Source organism: Castanea sativa, chromosome 4 (assembly GCF_040712315.1).
Source record: "Castanea sativa cultivar Marrone di Chiusa Pesio chromosome 4, ASM4071231v1".
NCBI classification, from domain to species: domain Eukaryota; kingdom Viridiplantae; phylum Streptophyta; class Magnoliopsida; order Fagales; family Fagaceae; genus Castanea; species Castanea sativa.
The window spans coordinates 17,002,884-17,018,251 of NC_134016.1; the positions used below are offsets into that span (position 1 = coordinate 17,002,884).

The 15,368-nt window shown below is 32.5% G+C and overlaps 2 protein-coding genes across 3 annotated transcripts; both read left to right on the forward strand.

Annotated features, from left to right (window-relative positions):
- The first annotated feature begins 88 nt into the window (after positions 1-88).
- Positions 89-2,124, forward strand: LOC142630450 (uncharacterized). 2 transcript variants are annotated; one of them, XM_075804445.1, is made up of 3 exons: positions 89-1,097; positions 1,217-1,385; positions 1,490-2,124. In XM_075804445.1, the coding sequence occupies exons 1-2, from the start codon at positions 513-515 to the stop codon at positions 1,337-1,339; spliced, it is 708 nt and encodes a 235-aa protein (XP_075660560.1). In that variant the 5' UTR covers positions 89-512; the 3' UTR covers positions 1,340-1,385; positions 1,490-2,124. The 2 variants fall into 2 exon arrangements, with proteins under 2 accessions (XP_075660560.1, XP_075660561.1); XM_075804446.1 differs by having other exon boundaries at positions 89-1,085.
- Positions 2,125-2,701: 577 nt separating this feature from the next.
- Positions 2,702-5,381, forward strand: LOC142630452 (CBS domain-containing protein CBSCBSPB3-like). Its single transcript, XM_075804449.1, has 4 exons — positions 2,702-2,842; positions 4,291-4,373; positions 4,472-4,561; positions 5,183-5,381. Exons 1-4 carry the CDS (start codon positions 2,725-2,727, stop codon positions 5,261-5,263), a joined length of 372 nt encoding a protein of 123 aa, XP_075660564.1. The 5' UTR covers positions 2,702-2,724; the 3' UTR covers positions 5,264-5,381.
- Positions 5,382-15,368: the final 9,987 nt, after the last annotated feature.

The following is a 15,368-nucleotide window of genomic DNA, read 5'->3' on the forward strand; positions in this document are numbered from 1 at the left end:
TGATGGCATGGAAGTATTATCTGTTGCCAGCATGAGCTCTGTGTCAGCTGCAGTGCTAAACTTGGACTCAGAAGATCGATTTGATACAGATGATGATTCCAAGATTGCCCAATTTCCTGAATTTCAGAATGAAAAGGCTGGTTTCTTGACCAAGAAAACTGCTAAAGGATACAGATCGCATGACATTGAGACCCAGGTGGACAGTTTAACACCTGATTCTGAAAAGGCACATTTTTGCATGGAACTTGAGGGTAAAGGCTCCTCTACCAAGCTTTTGCCACTGTACCCTGATCCATTAAATGGGACTGGTCATCCAGATCATGCTGTTTTATACGACAATGGTGTCTGTATGTCTCGTGTGCATTCAGATGTATCTGATGAAGACAAACTGTCCCAAATAGACTCAGATACTTTGAAGAATGTGGATTGCATGCTACCAAGTCAGCCTCATTTTCCACTTGAATTTCATAAATGGGATCTTAAAGGCAAATGTGCAACTGCTATGGTATTGAATGAAAACTGGTCATGGAGTTTCTCTGGTATCTGTTTCAGAGGATGTTTCACTTGGGGAAACTCTCCATCATATGCCAGCTAAAGCTTCACAAGATGCATTCTGGATCGAGGATCTGAAATCCATTGTAGGACATAATGATAAGATGTTTGGTTCAATTGTGGTTAATTTGGACCCTAATGCCAAGAACCAGCGAGATGGATACTCTCAGGGAGTTTATCTCAATAATATCCTAGACGGAACATATGATGATTCAACTGCTTCACCCAATACTGTGGCTGATGAAGGGAGTGAAAAGTGTTCTAAATTAAGTAGTATAGAATATGATAGTTGTTTACAGAACCAGGATATAATTGGAGATATAGGAGGCCGAGTTAATTGCATGTCAGATATGGTAACTGTGGATAACTCTGCTGTCCACCATAATTCTGTCATTCTTGCCAACCCCAGTGAACCAACATTGGATGAAGATTTCTGCTTAAAAATTGAGAGTTCAGAAAATGTAGGTGAAAAGGGACATCAAGCGTGTACATCCCTGAAGGATCCTTTTTATTGTACAGAACAAATTGACAAGGTGTGCAGCCAAGTAAGCTTACTTTTAAATGTTATGTTTTGGTCTCTTTTCATCACTTCTTGAAAGATTGTGTATTATCATTCATTGTTATTTTGTGAGTTTTTGTCAATTTATGTTGTCTTGTTCCCTAGGATGACAGAATAGATGGAAAAGCGGCTCCATTGGGAGTCGAGGATTTAGACAGAACCAAGCATGTTGGTGAGGGAACACCAAAGAGCAAGCCCCATAAAAGACTACTGCTGAATCAGTTGTAAGCGGCACTGCTGCTTTTGGCTTGCTGTTTCTCGTGTTCCACCTCAGGTTTGAATGAATGTTTTTAGTATTGGTTGTATTAATTGTATTTCTTAGTACTTAGATATCTTACAAAGGCTTCCTTTTTTATCTTCCCTGGATTTGTATGACAGGAGAAATGGCAGAGAGAAAGGAGGGGTACCGAATATAAAATCTAGTCAGATGTGGAAAGCAAATGGTGGGAAATCCTCATCACGAAAGGGAGTTAGAGCAACCGGGATTTATCCAGCTGAAAAGCTTAAATTTGGGGATTAAATTATGGATATACAAGATAAGAGGTGATAATTAATTGTTCAAACAATGTTTCAAGGTCGGATAAACGAAGATCTGGAAGCCACAATGATGGCTGAGTTCAACTCCATCATGTTGCTTGCTGCTCATGGCAACCCGGTACTGGTTAGCGGGTGAAATCTAAAAGAATGGTTGGGCCAACAAGGTGCCTGAGTTGTGAAAAGGGGAGGAAGATTGGATTTGTATCCATCCTTGCCATTGAGGGTTTAGTAAAATAAGATTGGAACTAGAACTGACAATGATTCCGCCGCAATTTATCAAATGAAGCGAAAAGGAAAGAAACCAAGAGCGTGTAATTTACAAAAGACGAAGTTTTGTAATTATTTTACATCTTGTGGTAAAGAAGTACCACGTCGAGGTGCAACCATATTTTTGACACACTCACACAAACTGGTTCTTGGTGTAATATTATATTCTAGTATATTTGTATAAATTGGTAGACCATATTTTTATAAAATACTATGGCCTACTGTGGTTTTAAGTTACTGATTGAGCCCAATCTATTCCTCCATATAACTATATTGGGATCTTACTTCTTTGTAAGTTTGTCGTTTTTATCAAATGGTTGGTGTCTTAGTGAATATTGAAGGAACATATTGATGAGGCTTTACCCCTACAAAATTGAATTCCTTCAATTGAATTGGTAAGTTATGCCAGCATCAGCAAGGGAGTAATTGCCCCAAATCAAACTCACTAAGTTCTTCAGGCCTGAAAAGAATAGCCATCAACATAAAAGTGCGGGAAGCCATGACATTAGGAACTTAATTTGTGTTTTTGTATCCTATTCATTTAATTATATTTAAAGTATGATAAAATTGTAATACTAATCTGTTTTATGACTTTATTAGGTTGATGGTAGCTCTGGAACTGTTAATGATGTGGCAAGCACCATGATGCAAAAGTTCTGGGATTCAGCACTTGCATTAGAGCCACCTGATGATTATGATATTCATTGGTATCCCTTTTGCTCCCTTGGCTATGCTGTTATTTTGGTTATCTGTTATCTGGCTGGTTACTAATCCTGCTGGATGTTGTTTACAGTGAAGTGTCTGGATTTATGGCTTCTGATGGGACAGAGCAAGGGAAGCTTGGTAGCTATCCATCTCTTGGTCTTGGAAATTCATTTGCCTTCAAATTTGAGGATCTAAAGGGTCGTTTACATCGAGTGAATTGTGGTAAGTGGTCAAGGACAGGATCTTTGCAATTTCATGAGATCCGAATTCCCTTTTGTACTTTGATGCTTTTTTCATCCTATTACAATTGTCTTCTTTGAAAAACAAAAAACGCATGTAAATGATAGCACTTAGTGCTTTGACAATTCAAAGGATTTGTATGTTGCAAAATTATATATGTTATTAGTTGTTTGATGAGAAGGGCACAAATTCCAAAGCATAAGGAGAAATGGGAAGTATGAATTTTAAACTTCTTTTATATGGGACAGACAATGGCAAAGAAGACACGTTATGTGGGATGGAGAGAGTATATTCTAATACTAAAAGTGTAAGCATCTTACAGAATGATTTCTAAAAGTATTTGAAGAGGTAAGAATGCAAGATGTCCCACTATTAGCTAGGGTTGAATTGAGAAAAAGATTTTGATGAATTTGAAAACATATGTTTTCTAATCTTGCATGTGTGTGTGCGCGCGCGCATGTATTCCAAAAGATAAGTTCTTTTCACCTCTCTCTCTCGTGTTTTGTTCCCCTTATCTGATAATAATAGGTCATTTTTCCTTTATATATCCCAAAATATTTGCCTATCAACAAAAATCTAAAGATTCCTTTTGTTTCACTTTTGATGATATCCTTTTTCTTTGAACTAATCTTGTTCCATTTTAAAATTTAAAATTGTAATTTTGGGATATAAATATCGGATAAGTACGTGGATTATGGAATGATTTTAGTCCTTTGTTCCTTAAATTTTGCATGTTTTCAAAATTGACGCTTTTATTGGGATAGTAGAAATATGAAGTAGTTGGGATTTTTATTTATTTATTTTTGCTTTGTGGGGGAGGGGTTGGTGGTGAGGAAATATAGCAAGAGGATGAGGATGTTCATGGGGAGAGTGTGGTTGTATGAGGGTGTTCATGGTAGCATGAACTGATGGTAGTGGTAGTTGGGTGTTTTGGACCAATGGAGTTGACACAATGGTACATTTGATTGTTGAGGAATGCAATAGGATGGAATCAACACAGAGGTGTGAAATTGGTTGTTGAGAATGCGCACAATAGGTTTGGTGGTGAAGTTGGCGATGGCAGAGATATTATCTGTAGAGATGCTTGTGTTGTTTTTATATATATATATATATATATATATATATATATATATATATATATATATATATATATCTGATGCCATATAAAGTTTGCATAGTGACAGTTCTGGTGGTTATGTTGGAATTTGGGGCTAGGAAAATGCATATTGGTGGTGCAAAAGGGAGGGGGGGGAGGGCTGGGTAGTAAATGAATCTTGTACTTTTAAAAGCTGCATTTTTCACTATAAGCAAAAAGCTTTGTTAAGATTTTGATTTCTCTTTTAGTCTTTTGAACACCAGGAGTATGTTGGAAATGCTATGATACTGTACCCAAAAATAACATGTTGGTTTTGCTTCTGGTTTTTCTTCAGCCGCTGAAAATTTGGATGAGTTGGTATCTGCTGTAATGCAAAGGGCTGGTGCTGGTATTGACACAGATCATCCTCAGCTTTTGGTGAGCTTCCAAAGTTATTTTGTTTTGCTTTGCTTTTCTTTATGTTGTAGGAATTTTTAATTTGTGAATTCATTAATTTATGTATTTTTTTTTCTTAGTATGAAGACGATGATGGTGATAGAGTTCTACTTGCAACCGATAGTGATCTTGTTGCTGCTAGCAGCCATGCTAGATCAGTTGGACAGAAGGTGATGGTTTTGGCTTGTGTTGACTTTGCTGTCTGGATCTGTTTTTTTAATTTTATTTTTAAAATTTTTCTTATATTATTTTATTTTGGATAATTCGATAGTTACAATGGGAGAGAGGGGATTCGAATAGTGGACTGCTCTGATGGGAACACTAGGAAGTGCCAATTGAACTAATTAGGCTCTTGGTGACTTTGCTCTTTGGAACTGATCCTTTTGCCTTTGAATTTGTGGACTTCTCTATGGAAAATGAACTGACTTCTATCAAGTATCAATGCTCGATGCCTCTTTTTTTTGCTTGATTCATTTTTTATCCTTGAGTTTCCACTGGCCATTTCAGTGTTTGCAGGTACTCTCTTTATTATAAGAATTCTTTTGTTGAGACCACCTTTGTTTAACAACATTAGTTGCTGGAGTTACTGATATTTTATAGTAAGATTTCTTTGTAAAGAGGCTAGGATTTTATTAAGACATCAATATTAGGGGTGTCCAGACCCGATCCACACCTGCTGGACCGTCCAATATTTTTTTAGAACAATATATTTTTTTTAATCATAATTTTTTGGCAAGTAGTTCTTGATTAGTGTTGTATCTTTTAGATTTTGACCAAGTTTTCTTTCTCAGGTTTTAAGGTTGCATCTGGACTCTTCTGATTCAAGCGAGTTGACAAAACCAAAGTCAGGTAGTTCTACCCATTGTTATTGATTCCGTTCCGTTCCAGTCGGAACGGCCGGAATTTTCCGTTTCGGTATGCAAACCGGTACCAAAATACCCCACGTTCCACCTCGGGTCAAATTTCGGGCAATTTCAGGCCATTCCGGTTATTCCAGACAATTTTGGCCAATTCCAGTCGAGATGCAAATTCCAGCTGGTACAGGATTTGGCCTGCTATGAAAAAAAAAAAAAACAGAAAGGTCCAAAGTTTAAAGAAAAAAAACTAAAAGCTCAAAAACTAATCCTAGATTCTTATTTATTTACAATAATGCCACCAGTAAAAAGTTAAAAATATTCACATAAATTTTTTATCAATTTTACTTCATTTGCTTTTAAGGGGAAAGAGTATACATTGTACATTTATTAACTTGTTTTACAATTATGAATTTTATTTGTAGAAAATTAAAAATATTTAAATATTTTTTAACCCCACTTTATTTAAGATTTAAAAAAAATTAAATTCATTATTTTATATAATAGTAAGAATATATATATTATATATATTTTTAAAGAATCCAACACATCTTGAAACGGTACGCCAAAATAAGTCGGTACCTAAATATTCCGTTCCACTGGACAAAAGGAAACAGGTCCCAAAACAGAATTAATAACATTGGTTCTACCATGACGAGAAATGGTGGGATGACACTTCACTTCGGAATTTTGGCAGGCGCAGTCGTTTTAACAAGCGTTGGTGTTTTGGTCTACTTAAAGCGCTCTAAGATCTGAGGTTCTGCTGATTTTATGGAATCAAACATATTAGGATCATGAGGTTTACTGAGGGCTTTATTCCAGCATCTGATAATTGTTGAAAAAATAATTCAGCCCAAATCATACGGAGAACACTGCAAATGTGATTAGTAAAGCAGGTCATGTTATGCGTGTTCTATTGTAAAATTGTGAAACAGATGCATATTTTTTTGTGCAAGAGGAAATTATTAAGAACCATACCCATTCTCATGTCCAGTAATTTTGCTTCATACTTCAATGCCTTAACACCTTTGGGATGAAATAATGTCTCATATAGATGATATTGTTCACTGTTTCAATTTGGACTCAAGTTATACGAAGTGTAACTATTAACAAAACTACTTAATGATTCTTTTACTAGAGATGCATTTTGATATTTTGATAAATTCACCTGTGAGTTATATTTTCTATGTCTGCAAAAAATTTTAAGATAACTTAAGATTAATATATATATATATATATATGTAAAAAGTTTAAATTTATGTTTTTTTGGGCATTGGTATTATACACAATCATGCTAGATTTTATAAAATGTTAATCTAAAAAAAAAAATCGTTGTGTTGTGTAATATTAATAATATTAATAAAAAGTTATATCATGTGTATTTTGATCATCATTGATTTTTTTTTTTTTTTTGCCGAATGATCGTGATTGAAGCTTATATTGATTCTATTTACCACTTCTATAGTGGTTGGATTGTTATAATGAACTATATAATGCGTATACTTCAAAGTTTCCACTTTCAAAAGCAAACTTTCTCTTTTATCTTTTTTAGTAGACTCAATTTTGAAAGCTAAACTAGCAAAATACTTTTTAGTCTTTACCACTTTTTAGGAACTCATAGACACATTAATTTTAATGGTTCAAAACTTCAAATTCCATTTTCATTCTTTGAATTTGGAGCTCATTCTTTTTTTCTTTTTTTTTCTTTTCATTTGGTTGTTTTGTCATTTGGTTGATTTGTCATAAACGAACTTTGAGTAGAAGATAGACAAAACGATGTCATCATCATCTTTTAATTTAATTAATTAATTTATGTTTATGGGATTTATAATTTTATTTGATAATTTGATTATTAGAATAGAATTTAAACCCTAGTTTTTTAATTAAAAAAAGATTGTAATTTTTTTAACCAAAAAGTTTAGCTACATTTTTTGTAGCTTTAGGCTACAACCTTAATCAATATATTTTTATTGGAGGTAAATTTTAACAAATTCATAATTAGATTACATCTTCTTATTATATCTTCTATGCATGTAAAATTTCTAAAAAATTAAAGATCAAGAGATATGTCATCAATAAATAATTTAAATTGCAGTTTTTGTATTATAAAATTATGCATAAAATATAAGTTTATAAATCATATAGTAAATAATATCTGATTGACACAAAATTTGACATGTGTATTAAGAGCATAAAGAATATGTAATTCGATAGTTAGATTTTCAAATATGTAGTAATTTATTTTATTGCGTAAGGTTGTAACTTTAAGTTTCAACTAATTTTGTAACTAAACTTTATCCTTTAAAAAAAAATTGAAAGACAAATAAAATTTGGGTGAATTTTAAATACAAACACTATATTTTAGACTTATTTTATATAATTTTGACATATAATTAAAATTGTTAAACAATATCAAAATTATTTTGAAATATCAAGATTATTCAATCTAACATTACCGATGAGCAAGATTTCAAGAATTTGTAGTTAAAGCCTCCTTTGTTTCATTGTAAAATATTTTATATAAAAAATCTTACATGTAAAATATTTTTAGATGTTTGATGTGAATGTAAAATTTTTTAAGCATAAATCACCAAAATTAGTGGCTAAGCCACCGGTGCTTAAGGTCTAGGGACTAGATTGTTTGCTCCAACGATTGAATTGTTGGGACTAACTATTAGCCATCAGATGAGGGGGAAAGACTGAAGAGTCATTGTGTGTTTTTATAAAATATTTTATTAAATTTATTAAGTTAAAACATTTTACAACAAATTTTACGGTCAATTAAAAATATTTTTAAGTTTGACCAAATTTTACAACAAAATAAGTAGATTAAAATGCGTAAAAAAAAAAAAAAAAAAAAAAAGGTTTTTGATGGCAACGATGGGGCTAGTGGCCAAGAAGGCACTACGTGTAGGTGTGAGGATTTGACGTGAAGTATCCATGGTTTGAGGTCATACAGAGCTGCTGTTCGAATGGGCAGAATAGATAGAGATAATCACAGCGACGTGACAGGCAGCTTGGGCATATGGATATGGTAATGGTAGTGCGTATTTGATGTCGTTTTTACCGTGCCTGTCCACTCAATCAATCTACCGACAAAAACAAATCAGCTTCGTCCACACAGCAGTGGGAGTAATAATCAAACTGAAGTTAAAAATACAAAGCCTGATGACAAAAATACAAAAATTAAATTGTAGGAAATAGAAAGAGACAAAAATACAAAATTAAATTGTAGGGCTTTGCTATCTATATATGCTGATTTTCTTTATTCCCAGTCTCTTTCTGCTTACAAGAGTCTGCCACGACGACATTATGAAGGTGATGGCTAAAAAGCGCCAGGCCAGCAAAACTAGAAAAATGACTTCTTCTTGAGGCAAGTTGTAGCCAGAAAGAATTAACTAATCTATTATATAGATAAGATAGAGTTTCAATTTAGGATATTCATGTTTTCGTCCGCTATAGGACAGTTGTTTTTTCTCATCAATTAGTTTAAAAAGCCAATTTTTTTTATTTATTATTTATCATATTTTTACTACTATTTAAGAATTATATTATACTTTTTAAGTCTCACTAAATATGGTAATATGAGTCAAAATTTTCTAATCCAACTCAAACCTAATTTTTTTTAACCCAAAGCAAAAACGAGTTGACCCGTGACCCGATTAATATTTTTTGTCAGTCAACCTGCCCTAACCTGCGACTTGACCCAAACCCAAATAAATTTTTAAAACTTTTTTTTTGGGGTAAAAAATAGTAATAAAATTAAGACAATATTGGTTTCATTGTTTATTATGAGTTTTAAAGAAACAATTGAGACATTTACATCATTGCATGCAAATTAATTGAAAGATGAATAGTTAAGCATTCTGTAATGAGTAAAGATTTTTAAATATCAAATAGCAACGTACATGCCAACATAAGTTGATTACAGTAGTAATGGGACTGACGAAATAAACGACAGACGAGCTAAATACGACAAATGAGCTAAATACGACAGACGAGCTAAAACAAGTGCCCACATCACCGACGAGAATTTCAATGATCAATCAATGCCGCCAATAATTCCCGGGTAGTTACAAAATCAGTTGCACAGACCGCTGGGGGCATATTAAAGCCCCATTACTCGCTGGAAGCGTTACCAGGAAGAGCATTAACACTACAATATCAACTACAACGGCTAGAATCTAGACCAACCTATATAAAGCCCACACATTGCCAACACAAGGTACGGATACAATTACAAGATATAGTAAAGTATTCTTATATGTTGTTATAAACTCCCTTGTACTGACTTTGGCATCGGAGGCATTGTGGCAGGCACCACACTGGTGACCGTTTTAGGAAATTGCTACTTCCACCTACGCAAGCAAACACCCGGCTCCATCTGGACGAACTCACTACAACTGACAAACCTTTGCTTCATCAGGTAGAGTTAAAAATATAGATTTAAAATTGTAGACATGTGTGAGAAACATTCACAAGTGTGAAACTAGTGATGTCAAAGTGTCAAATTAGCATAAATTATGAATGCCTAGACTTATTTTTTTAACAATTTATGTCCAAAATAAACAGCTTTTCAAAATAAATTATGATATTTCCTAGAGTGTGTGTTGCTTAACAATGATATGATATTCATAAAAAAGACCCTATATAAATAAGTAAACAATCAAATTTTAATGTATATCTCAAATTGAAATAGAGTGTCAACCACAATTGATAATAGATTATAAAATTAATTTTCAAGATTGTAAATTTTTTATAAGTTTTTATTCTTTGTCAAATGAGTTATCCAATAACTTATTTGTAATTTTTTTTTAAATATTTTGGGATGTTGATATTGTGTAGAAATAAAACTTGTGTATTTGTTTTATTTATCTTTGTGTTATTTAGTTTTAGATAGCAATATTAGGATTTGTATAATTTTAAAATTATTGAATAAGTATTAATAAGTTTAACTGGGTCCATGCTTCATATAAGTGGTGAATTCAAAGTAATGAATTTTACATCAAGTAATTTGTTGCATGACTTTCCAAATGGCAAATATATGTTGTTTTTTTTTATATATATATAAAATTCATGTGAAAAATACGGGTCAACCCGACCCGACCCGCAATCCTATTTGATTTGAACCTATTTTTAACCTGCAACTGGATCGACCCGACCCAACCCGTCTGTTTTGCCATGTCTAAGTCTCACTGTACTATTTCAGCTACCTTTTAGTTTTATTTATAATACTTTCAACAAAAAATATTTGGTTTCAGTTAAATAAGTTGTTCCCAAACAGACACTGAGATTGAGTTTTTGTGTAGGCAAAGTTCAAACTTCAAATTTGTTAAACAATGGTAAGATACTTTATTTGTTGAGCTAATTAAAACCCACATCTAAACTATTAAGTACTAACTCTAGAATTATCCGTAAAATTATTTAGTGTATCAGTTGTACTAAGTACACCATAATTTTACAAAAAGATGAATATTATATTTCCGTCCCACGTATGGATCCATTATTTATGTAAGAGGAGAATGTAATCCATCACTAGTAACTAATAATTTGAATATTAAATTGCTAAGAATTTTGTAATTTAATTATGTTTTGCTAGTATTTTCAATAGTGATGTTTAAGGTTTTAATTCTTTCTCTTAGGCTCTAACTATAAAATCATAAAATAAAAAAAGGATGTCAAAATCATTGTCATTAAATTGATGTATTAAGATATACTAATCAATTTCTCAACAAAAAAAAAGAAAAAGAAAGGAAGAAAGAATTATATATATATATATATATATATATATATATTTATATTGAAGAGGAATAAAAATGAGCACGACGAGTCCACGTGGCTGGATGTGACGACACGGGGATGACGGATTGATGGTCAACAGCTAAGGAGCTCAGATCCACAGTGGACGGATAGATACAGCACAGTAGTCATTGGTTCCATTAATTCCAAAATAGGGTTTTCACTTTACGGTTAAGTCTGGTGTGGCTTTGCTTAGTCTCAACGAAAACATGCATAAGAAGAATCCTTGCATCACATGTTTAAGCCTTGATCAAGGGACTCCTACAAGGAAAAGAATTCTGGGAGGTGTGTAAAAGGAAAGAGTTCTAATTTTATAAGGAAAGGACTTCATGAACAAGGCACGGAGGTTAAAACCCTATACTACTATAAATACCTTAAAACCCTCATAAATCAAGGTACGCATTATTGACTCAACTCTGACATTTTAGGGTTGTGAAAAGTTATAACTTGACCTTCGGAGGGTTTTTGGCCGACACCACACCGGTGCTCTCTGTTAGGTCTTCGCTTTTCGTTTTGTTCGTGTTGTTTCGATTTGAGAGTGCGTGCAGCTTATTGGTGATTTTTCGGCATCATATATATATATAACCAAAGCCTTTGGAGCTTCCACAAATTTCCACGTCATCACTGTTTTCTTTTTCTTTTAGATTCTTTTTATTTTAGTTTTTATATCTTATATATTTATTATTTTTCTTCAACCTGTAACAATCTTATTAAGTGTTACAATAATTTAGTTTAAATAAAAATTTATTACATATATGTTTCAAGAACTTGAAAATTCTACTTCAACTAAAATTCTATAACAAAAATTTCAACAAATATAAACCCCTACTCTTTTTATTTGAGTATTTTTTTTCACGTATCATATTATATTTTTTTGGAGAAAATTTCACGTATTATATTAGAAAATAATATTTGGACCACAATATTTAAATAAAATTATCATTTTATTTAAATAAAATTATTCTTGTTTAGTCCAAACTTAACAAGGAGTGAAGCTCTATCTCTCTAATAAGTCTAACTTAAACTCAAATTCATTATTATGAATTTTTTAAACAAATGTGGTCTTTCCTCAACACATTATTTATCATCAGTCCATAACATGATCACACTGAAACAAAAACAAAAGACATATTAATTCTCGGTGAGACTCCAAAACCCAATCCAACTCCAACACACATAACCAAAAATTCCTTTCTAGGAAAACAAAACTACTTTGATTGAAAAAAGCTTTTTCAAGGTTTTCCCATAAGAAATTTATTATCAAACAATACGTTCCATTCATGTTTAATCATGTACAAGAATCTTTTTTTTTCCCTTTTATAATATATAATTGTTAATAAATAAACCAAGATTAAATCATATATTATAGGAATACTTATTACATTTTCCGTGCATTGCATGGGTTAGCGACTGATATATATATATATATATAAATTGTAGCAGATATTAACCGAGAAAAAATCAAATTCATTATTTGAAATGTTTAAAAATCGAACTTATACAAGGAAAACAGAACTATTTTCAACTTGATTATACATGCTGTCAATAGGTTTCATTCTACAAACTTACCCTTTATTCCCTTTTATTGCCCGGAATAAGTGATAGTACCATTACTTTTAGATAAATTATTTATATGAAGCACAAAGATAAAATAGTTCAATTTATTTACATCTAATTTAATCTTATAATTAGCTTCCACGTTGACATGTCATAAATCTTAATTTCTTTTTGAATGCTTGCACCTTAAAAAGTACAGCGTCAGTGTAAATCACTCAAAGTCAAATGATTCATCAATGTTGGATGTATGATGTATTAAGATAAGAAAATAGTAATCTTCTTTTGAAAAATTCAAACATAGGTAGCAAGAATGATAAATAAAGATAACTTAGAAATCACAATTCTATCTCATTACCCATATAGCATGGATTAGAGCACCAAACAATTAAGTTATCATAAAGGAGACAATTACACCACAAAGAGGGACTCGGGTTACCTCCAATGCATTAGAATTAACGTGATGCGTACATTTGCATTGGAGCACTGCCTGGTGTGTCTCCTCTTGGTGTCGTACTTGTCCCTTCTATGATAGCTTAATTTCCTAGTGCTCTAACTGCTTTGCTATATGAGTTATCAAACATAGTTGTGCTTGATGAGCTACTACCTTCATTGGTCATATTTGCCACCTATGTTGGTGTTAAGCGTGGATTGCATATAATTTGACGTGATATATTACAACTTTTTTCCTTTCAATTTTATTTGAGAAACAAAAAACTGACCAATTATAATCTTAAATCAACAAATTAAAAAACCGATCCCCAAATAGGCAAATACAATAAACCCTAAAACTAAAAGAACCCTTTTTCATCTTCTCCAGCATAGAGTTCCTTCAAGTTTGGCTTTGTCTTATCCTTCTTGTTCATTTCTCTCCAATGGTGCAAGCTAGGGTTATCTTTGGCGGTTAATGACAGATCTCCACCTTAAAAAATCTACACGAATAGGTCGAGTGGTGGGTCTCCTCCTCCAAGATCAAAATCAACCTAATCCAATCATGAAAAACCTCAAATCCGGCAAGGTCTGCCAAGCCTAATGGCGTTTCCAATGAAATTCGATGGAGATCCACCCATTTCATCTACAAATCCAATTATATTTGGCGGAGATCCACTAGATTTAATGAGATCTCAATCGGATCTGGTGAGGATTTTAGCCATTACTCCGCATATTTCTGCTATTACCAATTTTGCTTGAATATCCCACCACTTGACTAGATCGGGTCGAGGTGTGACTTGAGCACAAATATGACTTGGATCGACTCATGGGCACCCCTAGTGCAAGCTTCTTCTTTGTAGTGATGCCAACACCGCATGAGTTCTCTCTCAATCTTTACATCTTATAATTCTCTTGAGTTTTTTTTTTCTTCTTCTTATTTTATTTTTCTTTTAAACTCAACTTCAAAACAATGCCATACCACTTAACACTTGTACCTCATTTGGCTTTAGGGTTCAATTTGTTACATTTTTTTGCAAAATTTCAAACTATAATTTGTTATTTCTGAAATTCTGGGTTTAAATTTATAACAGCCCCCAATATAAGCTGATTTTAATAGGCAGGTTTAAACGAATTTTAATAGGCGTGTTCTTTCTTCTCATTCTTATATTGGTGTTAACGGAATAATTAGACCCCTTTTGTTGCCTATTATGATTATAGGTGGTTCATGTGAATCAAGTTTTTTTTTTCATTAGTGTCAAATAATTACCTTCCTTTTTTAGATTCCACTATGTGGACGTTACTTTCTTTGTTTGTTAGAGTTGCGGGCGGCTCATGTGAATCAAGATTCTTTTTTCTTTAGTGCCAAATAATCACTTTCCTTATTTTTTTAGATTCCACCATGTATTCATTACTTTCATGTGGCGTTTGGTACGGGGAATCCACATTACTCTTGGCATCTAGATTCCCAGGAATGTGATTCCTAGGAATCACATTCCTAGGAATGTAACTATTCCTATGTTTGGTTTTATTGGGAGATTCCCAGGAATGTGAGATGATAATGTTTGGTGTATTCCTAGGAATCTTAAATGAATTATTTGTTTTTCCCATTTTGTCCTTAGATTTGAATGTGAAGTACCAAGCCCATTAAAAAAAAAAAATCTTCCTTTAAATAAATAATGAAAAAATATATATAAACTATTAATTAGTCCTTTAAAAAAATATCTTACTCTAAATAGATAGATAAAAAACATTACATAAACTATCAATTAGCAACACATTCATTAAAACTGTGATCTAACGTTTCAAAATGACAAGAATAATACATAAATAACTATTAGCAGAGTTATTTATCATGTTTATGTTGTTTTGGCGGGAAAAGATAAAGACAAGAGAGAAGATATTGATAATTTGTTTTATAGTTTATCTTAATTGCTTAAATGATAAGGAAAAAGGGTTAAAATTGTCAATTTATAAAAAATACAATTTCTTTTAAGTTTGGGAATCTGGATTCCCACCTGTTTTAAAGGGAATCCACATTCCCACTGAGAGGGGTTTAAGGATTCCCCTGGCATCTGATTCCCTAGCGTAATTTGCAACCAAACATGGGAATCTTTAAACATTCCTGGGAATCCTAAAACATTACCCCGTACCAAACGCCACCTCACGGTTACTCAAAGTTATAGGTGATTCATGTGAATAATATTTTGTTCCTTTTCATGGTAAATAACTTTATTGTTTGTCTTTTGGATTTTATATACAATTGAATTTGTTAATTAAATGGTAAATATTACCTTCTAATTTTGTTTTTTTCATGATAATCAAGGGATGTTTGGTTTGT